At 43.5% G+C, this 15,113-nt stretch overlaps 1 protein-coding gene across 6 annotated transcripts in view; it reads right to left on the bottom strand.

Annotated features, from left to right (window-relative positions):
* The window catches only part of SCHIP1 (schwannomin interacting protein 1), a 188,006-nt gene that overhangs the window by 3,882 nt on the left and 169,011 nt on the right, over positions 1-15,113 (bottom strand). For all 6 annotated transcript variants that reach the window (XM_066259051.1, XM_066259047.1, XM_066259048.1 and 3 more), the window contains 4 exons: positions 6,553-6,670; positions 5,461-5,658; positions 4,431-4,554; positions 1,136-1,229 (listed from right to left, as the gene is read on the bottom strand). In XM_066259051.1, the coding sequence (XP_066115148.1) occupies positions 1,136-1,229; positions 4,431-4,554; positions 5,461-5,658; positions 6,553-6,670 (534 nt within the window). The remainder of the gene's footprint in view (positions 1-1,135; positions 1,230-4,430; positions 4,555-5,460; positions 5,659-6,552; positions 6,671-15,113) is intronic.

The following is a 15,113-nucleotide window of genomic DNA, read 5'->3' as shown; positions in this document are numbered from 1 at the left end:
ATCTGTAGATGGCAATAATATTATCTGAGTGTTATCGTGATTTGAGTGTTAATTCAGATGCAGGTGAATATTCCAAGAAGGTACAAGAATTCCTTGTGGTTTTATTTTGTCATTTTTGTCTTTTTGATAGGGGTGAGGCAATATAATATTCAAACCTCATAAATAGGGTGCTGCTCATAGGTATTTTTAAAAAAGCCTACACATAAATTTTGTGGCATTTATTTTTGCTAACCCAAACTGTTTTTATAATGCTGCATCTAGGAAAATATTTTCCCCAGCGCTACATGGTGAGAAGGGGTCCTGAAAGCATTTCCACTATATTTGTTTTCAAGCTTCTCCTGGCTGGTTGTGGGTTACATGATTGGTCCTTATATATTATTGTGACAAGCCATGTTCCTTTTTTCCTCGGGGAGCCTTCTACTCTATCCCATTTCTAGGAATAATAGTAATTGCTGCTTTCTGGTTTAAAGACTTCAAATAAACTGTCTCAGACAAGGTGTCAAAGTAAACATGAGATAATGGGAATGCTCACAGTATTTTGTATACTTTCTATACTTAGGAGGAAAACTAACAAATGGGAGATTGTGACCAGTATTAGCCTTGTTTCCTTCTCCCCCAGGGAAGGAAGCATTCTTTACCTCCTCACTGAGAGGCACTTGGAACCAGGACCAGTTAGATGCTCAATTCCCGAGTATGCCCCTGGTGAGAGCAATCTGGCAGCAGTGGTATTATGGAAAGATGCTAGTGTCCCTGCCTTCTGGGCACAGCATGTGTGAGCAAGAGTCAGGTCATGTATTAACAAGTGCCATTTTGTGGCACCCACAACAAGGCTACTGATACTCGCCAGCATGGGATGGCTTAGCACTAAGTCCCCAGGGCAGAAGGGCTGACCCACCTTGGGTGCACTGCGGGAAGTGCTAATGCCCTAACAATTCCTCTCAGGGAGGGGTGGCTGTGAAAAGCAGTGTACTGGGGAAGGAGCAGTTTCAGCCTCTTCTCCTTCATCTAAACATCCCACACCAGCAGGGATTAGGTGAATTACTCCTGAAAGAAAGGGAGGAAGTTTTCTAAAGTTCAATCTTGCCCTAATTCTTAAGCCTTTTTTTTTTTTTGGAAAGGGTGAAGCATCACAGACCTGGTCAAGTCTTCGATGTCCACCAGCATGGCATCTTGTTCTGTGTGCAGCTCGTCTCGGATGAGAAGCAACTGGACCAACTCTTCATTCAAGCCTGGGGCAAAGAAGAGTGCATCCAAGTCAGAATGAGTAACTATTTGTGGGCACATGTACCATAGACACACACACACACACACACACACACACACACACACACACACACAGGAAAGCCACTGATTTGAGAGCATGACTAGTTTGCATGATTATAGGAATGCTGGAAGAAGAGAAGTGAAGTACAAAGTATTTCCCAATACATTCACACTGAAGTGGAAAAAGAAAGTGTTAACTGTTAGGCAAACTGTTAGAAAAAGTGGGGTTTTGCTTTGAAGAAATATGAGCAAAAACGTCTGGAGTTTATTAAGTTTCCCAGTATTCCTGCTGTCCTGAGAGTCAGATGATCCTCCGCACCCACCCAACAGGCCACCTCGGATGCCCTGCGGAGAGGAAGGTGTCCCAGGGATGTTCAGGGATACTTGAAGGCTTCCCGCGGCCCAGGGAGGGAGCAGCCCTATGGGTGGGCTGTTCTAGAAAAAAGGATTCACTCAATATATTGGAAAGCCAGATGTCTAAGACCTAAAGAAATAACCCCTGAAATCTCTGGACAATAGGTGCCAAGGCAAATATATACTGGGAATAAAATAGAAGGCAACATTTCTAATCCCCCCAAAATCAGTGCACTGGGTCAATTTGTCTTCTGCCTCTGAAAAATACAAACAAGCCAGGGGCTCTGTCTTGTGTTTTTCCCTGAATTGAGCTAAGAATGAAAGCTTCTAAGTCTGGGTGCATGGACACATGGGAAAGAACCCTCATTCAGCAAGGGCTCTGGGCCCAGAAATCAGAGAAAGGAGATGGGCAGACAACCAGATCACCCTTGCAGATGCTTTCAGAGATCTTGACTTCAAACGGCGCATTTGTCTGCCTTTAGTTCAGACTAGTTTCTAATTTTAAAAAGAGAGGAAAAGAAATCATACAAAGAAGTCCAAAACTTCACCTACCCCTGAAAATGGGATGGCAATTTTATTATTTAAACATTTAAGAAAGATGTTTCCTGGTAAAATATCACTTGAAAGAATAACACTCCTAGTAATTTATTCTCCACTAAAATGAAAATGTAGTAGATTTTTAAAAAATCCATTGAATCTACGGCTTCTTAATTAAAATGTTAAACTCTTTCTCTTGATTTTAAAACAGTGCTGAATGTATTCATTGGAATTGAATATATCCAGTTCTATTTTTCCCCAAAGTGTTCTTGGGGTAGCTTTTTCTACTAGTACTCAGTCAAGTGCCTGCATAGTGCATAGAAAATATTTTTCTTATATAAAGTTTTTATTTTTTTATTATGGAAATTGTTAAACCAAAGCCAAGGCATAGTTTAAGAATGCCGTGTGCATCCAACTGGATTCAACTAGCCAATCTTGACTCTTCTACCTCCCCTGTGCCTAGTAGATTACAAATATTGATCGACTTATGACCTATGCAATTTATGACCATTTGACTTTACGACCACAATCGCTAGCCACGACTGCTCTGTGTCTGGCAGCGCAAGTGTTGCCCAGCTGGGCGTATGACAGTGCGGACCAGCTTCCGGCAGCACTACCATCTCCACGTGCACCATTTAAACTGTTATCCCAGACTTGGTACAGCAATTTGTGTTTTATGTCTTGGATATTTTTCATCAAACCCCTCCCAAGATGTCTACTAAGAGGAAACTGTCTTTGCAAATACTAAACCAGTTGTACTGGTAACACAGTGTTTTACTTAAACCTGATGAATGTAAAAATAAGAAACAAAATGGTGTAGAAATGATATAAATGGCATAAAATGAACAAAGAAAATTATGATATATAACAATAATGAAATAAAATTATGATAAAATATGACAAAGATTTTTTTTTTTTTGTACTTTTCTGAAGCTGGAAACTGGGAGAGACAGTCAGACAGACTCCCGCATGCGCCCGACCGGGATCCACCCGGCACGCCCACCAGGGGCGACGCTCTGCCCACCAGGGGGCGATGCTCTGCCCCTCCGGGGCGTCACTCTGCCGCGACCAGAGCCATTCTAGCACCTGGGGCAGAGGCCAAGGAGCCATCCCCAGCGCCTGGACCATCTTTGCTCCAATGGAGCCTTGGCTGCGGGAGGGGAAGAGAGAGACAGAGAGGAAGGAGGGGGTGGGGTGGAGAAGCAAATGGGCGCTTCTCCTATGTGCCCTGGCCGGGAATCGAACCCGGATCCCCCGCACGCCAGGCCGACGCTCTACCGCTGAGCCAACTGGCCAGGGCCGACAAAGATTTTTATAACATCATTTCACAGTACTGTACATATAGCCTACTCAACTTATGACCAAATCATGTTACGACCGGTCTGTCCGAACCAATCGTGGTCGCAAGTCGAGCACTAGCTGTATTTTAAAGCAAATCCCAGACAGCATTTATTTCATCTGCCAGTGCTTCAGTGTGTATTTCTAAAGACAAGGCTCTTTTTAGAAAAAAATTAAAATAACCACAATATCTTTATTGTATCTGAATGAATAAATCTCTAATAAAACATTTAATCAGTGTTCAAATTTCTTCATTTGGCTGCTAAAACATGCTTTGGGTGGGCACATCTCTTTGGTGGCATTATGTATAAGTGCTCATAATTTTAACAAATCGCACATTCCAGGGGGCTCGTGAACCCACGTGGCCTAACAACACTGCCCAAATGAGTGTATCTCTTTTCCATGGGGCAAACAAGTGACCGTCTCTGTACCGCCAATTAGTTCGTGTGAGTGCCATGCACGCCCCACCCCTCTGCACTCCAGTTATTCTAGGGAAAAGGCCCGTATTTTGTCACCCCGTAGTTTTCTCATACTGGTCATTCATCCTCTCACCGCCACTCTCACCACCTAGAATACCACAAAGTACGTTAATATGATTTGATGATCTAAAGTGAATGTATGTACCAGTAAAGGGGATGGCACAACTGAATCAAAACTGACCTGTAATTACTAACTTGTATTCTAGAAACATCTTGTAAGCCAAGCACTTACTAGGAGCTGGTGATTGAAACTGCATAAATAAAAATGTCCTAAGTGTGAAAAATTCTTAAAATTTCTGAATATTTCACAGTAATGGGTGTGGTGGGGGTTGTAATTCTCCTCCTTTCCTAACACAGTAGGAACCCAGTGAAACGCTGTCCGGAGGAACTGAATCAAGGAAGTGGCACTACCCCGTGTTTTCCACTCATTGCTCCGTTTCCAGCACACCTTCCACTTACTTTCTATCTGCGAGTGGAGGTCATTGACTATCACCTGCAGCTGCCCAACAGTCATGTCTCTCAGGTCGGCGGGCTTCAGACTTCTCTTCATCAAGCACTCACTGATATGAGGCATATGTGGCAGCTGTGGACACACAGGGAAGAAAGGGAAGTGTGAGCAGAGCAGCAAGTGCACTGAACGGAGACGTGGCTCCCCCTAAAGGAGCCACCCTCACTCGTCCCCTTCCTTTCGAGTTCTGGGCTTAAGGGCGTCCCCGGTCTCACTTTCCAAATGCGAAGCCCTACTGTCTAAAACACTGCCAGCACCAAAATGCTACACTACTCAAATCAAAAGCTTTCAGGTGGGTTCTTAACACAAGCTGTGACAACCATGACTCAATTATCACATTCATGAATGAATACTTGGGCAGCTCAAATAATATCAATGCCAGGGGTAAAATTAATCACACCAGCTACTTGTCAATTTATACTGTGCTACAAGCACTGTGCTATGTACTTTGAATGCTTTGTTCACTGAGTACTCACAATGGTGCTCTGACACAGGGTGTTATTCCCATTTTATAGACAAGAAAACCGAGACATATGTAACTTGCCTAGAGCCCCACAATAGGTCAATGGCTGAGCCAGACTTAAACTCCAAAGGGCAGGGGTCTTACCCACCATGTTACACTGTCTTTGCTGAAAGGTGGGAATTACGGCTATAGCAGCGGTGAGTTTGCTACAACCAGTAGGTTCTTAAACTGAGATTGCTCGAAAGGAATTTAAATATTCCACGACAGCTAATGCTGTCCTTATGACACACATTAGATACGAATCAAGAGCAAAGTTTACTTTTGTGAAACCTGTTGCTTATGTATCTATCAGCGACACAGTAGAAAGGAAAAAAGAAACAAGTATTTCTCAATGGCAGTACTTTTCACGGACTGCCTTGGAGAAACCCCAGTTTACATAACCCTGCATAAAGGACTCGGATGGCATCAACCATTTGCAGCCACCAAACACATCTTGCGTTTCAGCACTTGCTGCTTACGAGATCAGCGACGGGAGACTTTTTCCTGTTCTGTTTTTCCACTTCTACTTGCATTCTGGCCATGGGTTTGGCCATGGCGAGGGCCATCTTGGCTTCAGCCTGTAATTTCTTTTGTCTTGTGAGGAAGTCCATGTCATCTAGGGATTCAGATTCCTCTTCAGTAGTGTCTCTATCGGAATAGGAGGAACTCTGTTTGCTCTGTGAAGGGAAAAAGAGCAGCCCTGAGCTTGGCTCCGTCTCGGGACAGGGGCTGGCGCCTCCCGAGCTCCCAGTCTCCCCTACATTAGCTCAGTTCACTACTTGATTTGATCTATACATCTATACTGATTCTCAAGTACCACTTAAAAAGGTAGTTTATTTCCTCATTGTCAATAACAGATTATGATTTTAGTGTAAAGGGTAGTATAATGCATAAATAGTAAGAGCAATAGATTTATGACAAACTTGAGACATTTCTTTGCTTCTTGGTCTCAAAGACCAGACTCAGCAAAATATTTAACCCAGAGCTAAGGCATCATGTTGCTCTGTGGTGTGGACAGGCTCTCAGATATCCAATGAGAAACAGTTTCCTTGGTTGTTGAGAAAAGTGATGCACAGACCTCACAGAGTGGTAAGAATCCCAGCAACAAGCACCCGTGCTCAGTAAGCCATCTTTTATAATATGTGTGTGAGCAGCAAGGAAGGAACTGTGCACACTTTATCCTGCTGGTTTCTCTGAGCAACACTTCTGTGTACCAGTCTTCCCATCCTGCCCTGTCTCCATCCTTTTCAAATGTGTCCTACTGCTAGTCTGGGCTCGTATTTCTCAATCCAGTGGGGAAGGACTGGCATTTAGCATATATTCCTTTAGGACTTTGGGAGGCACATGGTTTAATATGAAAGTAGTTGCTAACTTTAACAGAGCTTATGTATTGTGGCTGTGCCACAGTTTTCATTTTTCAGTCACTGTCAAATTTTAGGAGCACAATACACCAAGAGATGCACAGAGCCATTTCTCTCAAATCTCTGTAATGTTCATTCTTGACAACAGAAAAGAAGCAAAATGACCAGGAAAGCACGCACGGTAAGCTTCAGTGGCTGCTCTGGACTCACCATGGGTGACAAGGGGGTGTCCAGACTGGTTTCAGTCTTACTGTCATCCGCATCGCTGTCCTTATCACTGCCGCTGTCGTTGACAAAGCAAATCTGCAGGTTCATCCCACTCTGCAGGCTGGGCAGAAGCAAACAGGACCCTGAGTCCACTCAGCTATGTGTTATCTGGCCACACCCAACAGCGCTGTCTAGTTTTGCTAATAAAAAGAAATTTTATGTATTCTTCACAGAGAGCAGTGAGTGACCAATATTTCTCTTAACTCATAAGTGATACCAGAGGATAATAATGATCACCTAATGACTGTACAACTTGATAAATGATAAAATAATAACTTTTACTAACATTGTATTAGTTTTTTCCACACTCATTTCATGTTAAGTGAAAGATTATTTAAGGCCACATACTCTAGTACCCAGCACATAGTTGGTGTCCCATCAAAATGTGTTGAGTCATTGAATTTATATTCCTGTTGATAAAGATAAATGGGGTCCTCAGCCAAATAAAGCTGCATGGTGCCCTCTAGTGACTATCCCATGGGGCTAATCCAAAGAGGCTCTCCAGAGCCGGCATCCCAGGGACACAGCTCTTTGAAGATCCTTTTCCCCCTCAAATATACAGAATAGGGTCATCTGGAAGAAAACTGTATTTAAGGCAGTTGCCAAAAGCCAACCAAGGGAGCTCATTGATGTCACCAGGAAAAAACCCCAACAACACAGCACAGGTTCACCCTAGAGAAACATAAAGAAACTTCAAGCCCAGTCAGAAAGGTGCAACCTTTGAACCCAGTAAGGCTGTACAGGCTGTACAGTGCCCAGTGGAGCTTTCTGGGGAGCTCATTCCATTCGTGGCAAGTCCTGAAGCCCCCAGGAGGGTGACGGGCTGCTGCTGCACATGTGGTCACAGGGGGTTGCCCAGCTGTGTGCCTGCTGTACACGAGGCCAGACAAGAACTCCAGCTCTTCTGGAGATGAACATGCTTCACTGCCATTTGGTGATGAAGAATTTTTAAAGAAGTAATTTTTTTAGCATCCCCAGTAGCCCCAGTCTATGGACAAGAGGAGAGAAAGAAAAGGCAGAAGAAGGCCCCTAAGCAGCAGGGACTGTAAAGCTTATCTAAACCAGGTTGAGGACAGTGCACACCGAAGGCTCAATGTTATTACTGTCACAGGGAGAAGGACAAAGAACTATGTGCTTAACAGTTGACATTTGCATTTAATTTTTTTTTATTCCAATGGGTAGGGATATTTTGTACAAATTGATGACTCGTACAAAGTGCTTCTTTGAGAATGATACAGAACCTAGAAAAAGACATCTGCTGATGTAACGCAGGCACTGTCTTTGTTCTGTGTATGCACTGCCATCTATTGTAAGCTTTTATAATTACTGAACATTCCAGCTTATTTCCCAGTAAGGAAATGAAGCCTTTCCCCTCAGTTTGGTTCCCTTCCTGCCCTCCTGTGTCGCTAGGAGAGCCAGACCTAGAGCAGGGCGCAGAAGCCCAGTGTGATCAGCTCAGGGTGCTTAGGTTCAGTGGGACTTGGGTTCTGGATCCTCACTTCTATCCTTAGGCATATTACTCTATGACCCTCAGTTTCCTCAACCGTAGGATGGGTGAATACTTTGGTGTTTTGTAGAAAGAGTGAAAAGAGTTAGCTGAGAGCTGGGCAAAAGGCAGGAGCTCTGACATGATAATGACCCCCTCCCCCTTCTCTACTTTTTGAAAGCCTAGACGAAGGAACACAGAATTGTAATCATGATGTGACTTTGCAAAGGGACCTCGAAAGTCACTTGCTAGAATACCTCCCCTGGTCAGAGCACTTCCCTGATGTATACTCAGCACTCTGAGTGTCCCTGAGCTGTCTCTGCGACAGCTTTACTTCTATAGAGCTGGACTTTGTCTCTGTTTAACTTTCTTCTACTGGAATTTCTTTTTCCCTGGAGAAATCTAATATGTTTAGGTTACCCTTTGAGCCCACAGAAATTAAGTTTTAAAATTTATTATCTGTTGGTCAAAAAACAAACATACCCATATAAACTCATTATTAATAATAAAACTCAAGATCTATGGATTGGGAGATAATGGAAAATAAAACTGCAAATTAAAAACAGACATAATTTAAAGACATACAAACATATATTTTTTTTAGGTGAGAGGAGGGGAGATAGTGGGACAGACTCCCGCATGTACCCTGGCAAGTATCCACCCAGCAACCCCATCTGGGGCAAATGCTCGAGTACTGAGTTCTTTCTAGTGCCTGAGCCTGATGTGTTTAGCGACTGAGGCTGAACCATCCTCAGCACCTGGGGCTAATGTGCTCAAATCAATTGAGCCATGGCTGTGGAAAGGGAAGAGAGAAAGGAGGGGGAGGGGGGAGAAGCAAACGGTCACTTCTCCTTTGTGTCCTGACCAGGAATCAAGCCCAGGACGTCCATAAGCCGAGTTGACACTCTATCCACTGAGCCACTGGCCAGGGCCTAAAGACATTTTTAAAATACAAAGACATTTTATATTAAACCTACTTCAAATCTAAGATTATGTAGCATTTTCTATTTATTGAATAGCTGAAGTTTTGAAAAGCAGTGTCTGGCCATTGGATACACAGATTATAAAACTATTGTAATGAGACCATTACAAAATAAGATTTAAAACACCCAAAGACATCTATTCTAAAGAAAGTTTGACTGTAAACTGTATTGTTCTATCCCCACACTGACCTTTGTGCTAGGATAAACTCAGACTACTAAATCAACCCTCCCATACAGCATTTCTAACTTAGGAAACGCAAAGAGAAAAGAAATGTGGGGGTGGGAGGGACTTAGTAGTCTGAGTAAAATGAAAAAATAAACCCCACCTCAGGTAGAAATTCAGAAAATCACCTCAGTACCACATTATCACCGTGAGAAACTGAACAGAGCTTCTCACAGGGTAAGACTTATAATTTCTTAAATTGGTAATCTCCAAGAATGTTACTCTCAGGAAAAGGAAATTATATGACAAAGCAGCTAATGGTTCAGAGGGGATTTTTGTAAAGACATATTAAAATGGACTTAAGTTTCAAAAAAAGGATTTTTTTGCCTTTAGCTTTTAAGCAGATTTTAAGATGAAGGTGGCTCTGGGAAAACTCAGCACAGCTCCCATGCTGTGGCCTGGCTGTGGGGTGAGCAGGGCTGCCTGGTGCTGCTGAAGGCCTCTGGGTCCAGTCATGTTAGATAACCCCTGATCAGGCCCCGTCCACCTGGGGAGGCATGGCTGAGCTGCGGCTCACTCCTGGAACCTGGAGTCCCCAGCCTCTGCCCCGGCCTCACAATACAACGCATCCAGCCTCACTTACCAGCCTATACTGTCCTGCAAAATCCAAGCTGCTAGGGGTCTAATTTGTCTGGACCTCTCAAGCACAGTCTAAGGTGAAAACAAAGCACAACCCTCATACTGTTAATTAGTAATATAATTTAAGATATCCAAGTCGAGGTTACTTGATGTTTCTAGTGGCACTTAGCAGAGTGTTGCCTGCAAAAGGTTGTGTAACTTCTGCCTCACCTATCGATTTCAGTTCTGAAAGGTCTGCATCTGGTTCTCCCAGAACCCTCTTTTCCTTATGTACCACAGAGCAGTGAAAAACAACACTTCTGACAGAGCTACCAACAGGAAGTCCTGAGGATCTGGAAACAGGCTGTTCTGGATGGAGAATGCTCAGGAAGACATAGAGGTAAAGATGAAGTGTCTTCTGGACATCTTCGTGAGAAGAAAAGTGGTCTTCTGTGTGACAGCACCTACCGGCCAGGAGTGGGAAGGCATTTAGCTAAGAGGCTTTTTAGCACCCACGTCTGCGAGACCTTCAGTGAGGAAGACTGTTACATAGAAAATGCTTGTGCTGACTTCCAGCTACTGTTACCAGGGATGTTACTAAAACATGCACAAAATGGAGAGGATGGTAGAGATGAAAAGTTATTAACTACAGAGAGGATACCTCAAAAACTCAGTCAAATGGTAACAGGATTTGGTATAAAGATGACACTTTTTTCAAATACAAGGGCAAGACCAGTTTGTTTCCTGAGACAAACAATGCAATGGCCCTAAAGTCTGCTGTAACTTCTAGTGGGGCAGCAGCCATTGTGAATTGGGCCTTTGCCCTTGGCCTTGGATGTGGTGACTTGGACTGGGCTAGTCTGCAGCCAGCTCTTAACCCCAGAACTATTTGGTGTTTTCTGATTTTAGAATTAGGAATCTCTCCATACCAGCTTAGACCACTAGCATTTCATATACATATCAAAAATCTTTTATTTTACCCCCTCTACTCTGCCTTAATTTACTTCACTTAAATGGTGCATTGAATTTGAGTTTAAAAGCATGTTCAGACAGTCTCTCCGTGGGCTGAAGACCAACCACCTGTGGATTCCAGGCAAAGCAGCAGTTACTCAGAGAAGTTAAATGACTTGGCCCAGAACTGTGACAACCTGATTATATGAACGGTCCCAATTCTTCCTTTCCTGGTATCTGCCCCTTCTGTAACAGGACTTTGCAGTTTCGCCCATCAAGAGGTAGAGTCTACTTCTGTCCCCTTGGGCTGGCCTCCTGCCTTGTGTTGGCCAACAGAGCATAGGGAGTGACTTCATCCCAATTCCAAGCCTCCCTCTGGGGGACCGTGCCACAAGTCCAGGCTGGCCTGCTGGCAGACAGTGACTCCGCAGCACAGACTTCAGTCAGCAGTTATGACTACTGAAGCTGGGGATACAGGAAGAGCTCAACTAAAAGCAGTAGAGGCACCTCACCAACCCGTAGCTGACCACAGACTCACGGGCAAGTGTAGGCGAGCCCAACTCTGGTCAGCAAAAATGCTCAGCTGCCCTATACAGGCTCCTAAGCAGAACAGTGCTTATCACTGTATTTATTATGCATTATCATTGTGGCATCAGATAACTGGTACAATGTCACAAAGCAAGAGATGAGAGGCTGAATCTCTGCTTTTGGCTTCCAGTGGCCTTTCCCCACATCACACTTAACCTTAGGTATAGATTTATTAGATCTTGCGACAGAGACAGAAAGAGAGTCAGAGAGAAGGACAGACAGAAACAGGAAGGGAGAGAGATGAGAAGCATCAAGTCTTTGTTGCAACATCTTAGTTGTTCAGTGATTGCTTTCTCATATGTGCCTTGACCAGGGGGCTACAGCAGAGCGAGTGATCCCTTGCTCAAACCAGTGACCTTGGGTTCAAGCCAGCAACCTTGGGCTTCAAGTCAGCAACCATGGGGTTATGTCTATGATCCTATGTTTAAGCCAGTGACCCCACGCTCAAGCTGGATGAGCCCACACTCAAGCCAGAGACCTTGGGGTTTCAAACCTGGGTCCCCTGGGTCCCAGTCCGACGCCCTATCCATTGCACCACCTCCTGGTCAGGCTGGCTTATAATTTCAAGGCGCTGGAAAGTTTCTGTGAGAAACAGAGTGAGAAGGAACTCCACAGATGCCCATGGATTTCAAACACGCCTTGCTCATCACTGGTCCACAACCAGTGTCACAAAGAACCACGAGCCCTGCTGTGCATTCATTACAATATCCCTAACTAATTTGTGGATTGGGCTGTTAAGATATATTATTTCCATTTATTTTATGGCTCTTTGATGCATTATTCAAAGACTTTACATAAACATAATGAATAATCACTCATATTTTTATGTCCTATCTTTTCTGTTTCATGAGAATTTCAACAAGGGAGGAACATAAAATGTGAGTTGTTATTACCCAAGGGTAGCTGTAAACACATTTCATTTTTCTAAGGATTTGCAATGAAGAACAGATGTGAGAACAACTGGGCTCTGGACAAGTCTCAAGTGTGTCACACGTGTGATGGTCTCTATGGATGGTGCTGCAGTGGGCTGACAGCTCAGAAAACACTTTCCTATCCCCCAAACCCTGCATCTTCTTCTTCTTTTCCCTAATGACTGTTCCATATTGATATTTATCATGACAGTTAGAGAAATACCTATTACTGTTAAAAAAGAGAGAGAGAAAGAGAGAGAGAGAGAGAAGACAAATTTTCGCTCCCTAATACTTATCATTGTGAAAGTACACTGCTATTTCTTAGTTTCTTTAGTGGGATTGTGTTAACTCTCTTTGCTACAGTCTGTATGATGCATGGGATGATGATGTGACTTTTTTAAAAGGGGTGGAAGTCCTACACAGGTGAGAACATTGCTGGTTCAACTTTTTCCCCCCACACAAAGAAAACCTGTGAATGACTGAATAACTGTATTAGATAGACAAAGGGGCATTTAACTGCTCAGCCATTCAGTGATCAGGCAATGACATCTCTGCAAACTCCATGGCACTGGGAGGCCAGCACAGAGCAGCTGCTGGTCCCCTTTGTCTGGGGCACACAAGTTTCCAGTGTGCTACAGTCTATCAATAGACTACTTTACTCATTTATGTGTTTTGCACCACCCATATATTAAGTGGATACATAGTAGTAGCTGAATCAATAATAACAGAAACTGGGCTCTGGCTGGGTCACTCAGATGATGAGAGCATCATCCCAATATGCCAATTGTGGGTTCAGTCCCTGGTCAGGGCACATAAAAGAATCAACCAATGAATGTATAAATGGGCGGAACAGTGATTTGATATTTCTCTCTCTCTCTCTCTCAGAAAGAAAGGAAAAGGAAGGAAGGAAGGAAGGAAGGAAAGAAAAGAAAAGAAAAGAAAAGAAAAGAAAAGAAAAGAAAAGAAATCACAGAAACCAGGTCTTCTAGGTATCAATGTTTGGATCAGTAAATCAGGATGTACAAATAAAAATGTAGAATATATAGAGCACTGGAAGAGAACTAAAAAAAAATAAACACTTAGTAGACACCTATCTTATATATGAGAAACTACACATATCAATAACCTGGACATTAATTACTAAGGTGCTAACCAAGAAGAGTGCGTGTGCAGGGAAGTGCAGAGGAAGGATGGGCCTGATGAATGGGGGTGGGGGATATAAATGTGGAGCAGGATGGGAAAGCCAACCTTCCAGTAGCTTTGAGCCTACAGATGTTAAGGGTAATTTCCAATTATGTGCTACAGACTGGAAGAGAGGGACCATTATGCCTCTACAGCTTGTCCTGGCCCCACGTTTTACAGGACTCAGGCTTCCTCCACAGAAAATGTGAGAGGCAGCTACAGAGATGCTAGAGAGTGAATGGTCCTCTCTGGGTTTTCTCCTCCTAATCCTGAGCATACTCTTTTCCTGCTCTTTTCCTAAGGCAAGATAGAAATCCTTCCATCTGCACATGGTCACATGATGGCTGGTAGGCGTCCACCACCCATGTGGCCACAAAACCTTCTTTGTTTAAGAGACAAATGGGAGAGGGGAGCTGGCATTTACCAGCTTTGCTTGGGTGAAGCATCAGCCTCTGAATCCGAGCCCAACCCTCTAGAGCACTATAAATACTTGCACTCGTCAGATAGCTGCTCGGTCTAATTCCACATCAGTGTCTGGTTCCTTCACTAATGACCACTTACACATAATTAAATTTGGAATTAGAGGGTCTTACTGCTGGAAAAACGCATTTTCACCACAACTATTTTTTAGCATTCACTGAAGACCAGAATGAGGTTTCCTCTGCCAGGCACTGAATATGGCCTCCTTCCATTTTAATACAAGCCTAGTGATTTTTAAGCAATCTACAGTTTTGAGCATCTCTTATGTGCTAGGTTCTTTACCGTTACCTCTAATCCTCAGCTATATATAATGTATTCTGATCTCCATTTTACCTATGAGAAAACTAAGGTTTGCAGGTTAAATTATACAGGGTCACAAAACTGGTATTTTAGTCTAGAAGCAGAGTCTTTCTTGAGAAGTCCGGGGCACTTTAAGAAGGCTAGAATAAATTCATGAGAGAAAGAAAAAAAAAAGACAAAAAAGAAAAGCACAACTAAAACAAAACAGAAAACTTGGACACTACGCCAATGTCTAACAATGAGAGACTGATTAAGTACCCTTTGGAGACATACAAGCTGGGCCATCGTGCAGCTAGTAAAAATATATACAACAGTAGAAAGTGAGGAACATGGGAAAATGTTTATGATATATTTTTAAAAATCCAGCCCATGGAACAGTAGGTATAGTATGATTTCAACTTGGTAGACAAAATTTGTACAGATATAGGCCCTGGCCAATTGGCTCAGTGATAGAGCATTAGCCTGGCATGTGGATGTCCTCAGTTTGATTCCTGGTCAGGGCACACAGGAGAAGTGACCATCTGCTTCTATACCATCCCCCCACCCCCTTCTCTCTCTCTATTCTCCTCTCACAGCCATGGCTTGATTGTTTGAGCACACTGGCCCCAGGTGCTGGGGATGGCTCTGTGGAGCCTCCGCCTCATGTGCTAAAAACAGTTCAGTTGTGAGCATGGCCCAAGATGGGCAGACCATTGGCCCTAGACGGGGGTTGCCAGGTGGATCCTGGTTGCAGCTCATGTGTCTCTCTATCTTGCCTCCTCTCACTTGAAAAAGAAAAAAAATTTTTTTTTAAATATGGAAATATAGGTACCAAAAAGGAATTATATCTAGGCATTTTTTTG

Source organism: Saccopteryx bilineata, chromosome 2, assembly GCF_036850765.1.
Source record: "Saccopteryx bilineata isolate mSacBil1 chromosome 2, mSacBil1_pri_phased_curated, whole genome shotgun sequence".
NCBI classification, from domain to species: domain Eukaryota; kingdom Metazoa; phylum Chordata; class Mammalia; order Chiroptera; family Emballonuridae; genus Saccopteryx; species Saccopteryx bilineata.
The sequence above is the reverse complement of the archived record's forward strand: the minus strand, read 5'-3'. Positions and strand labels throughout refer to the sequence as shown.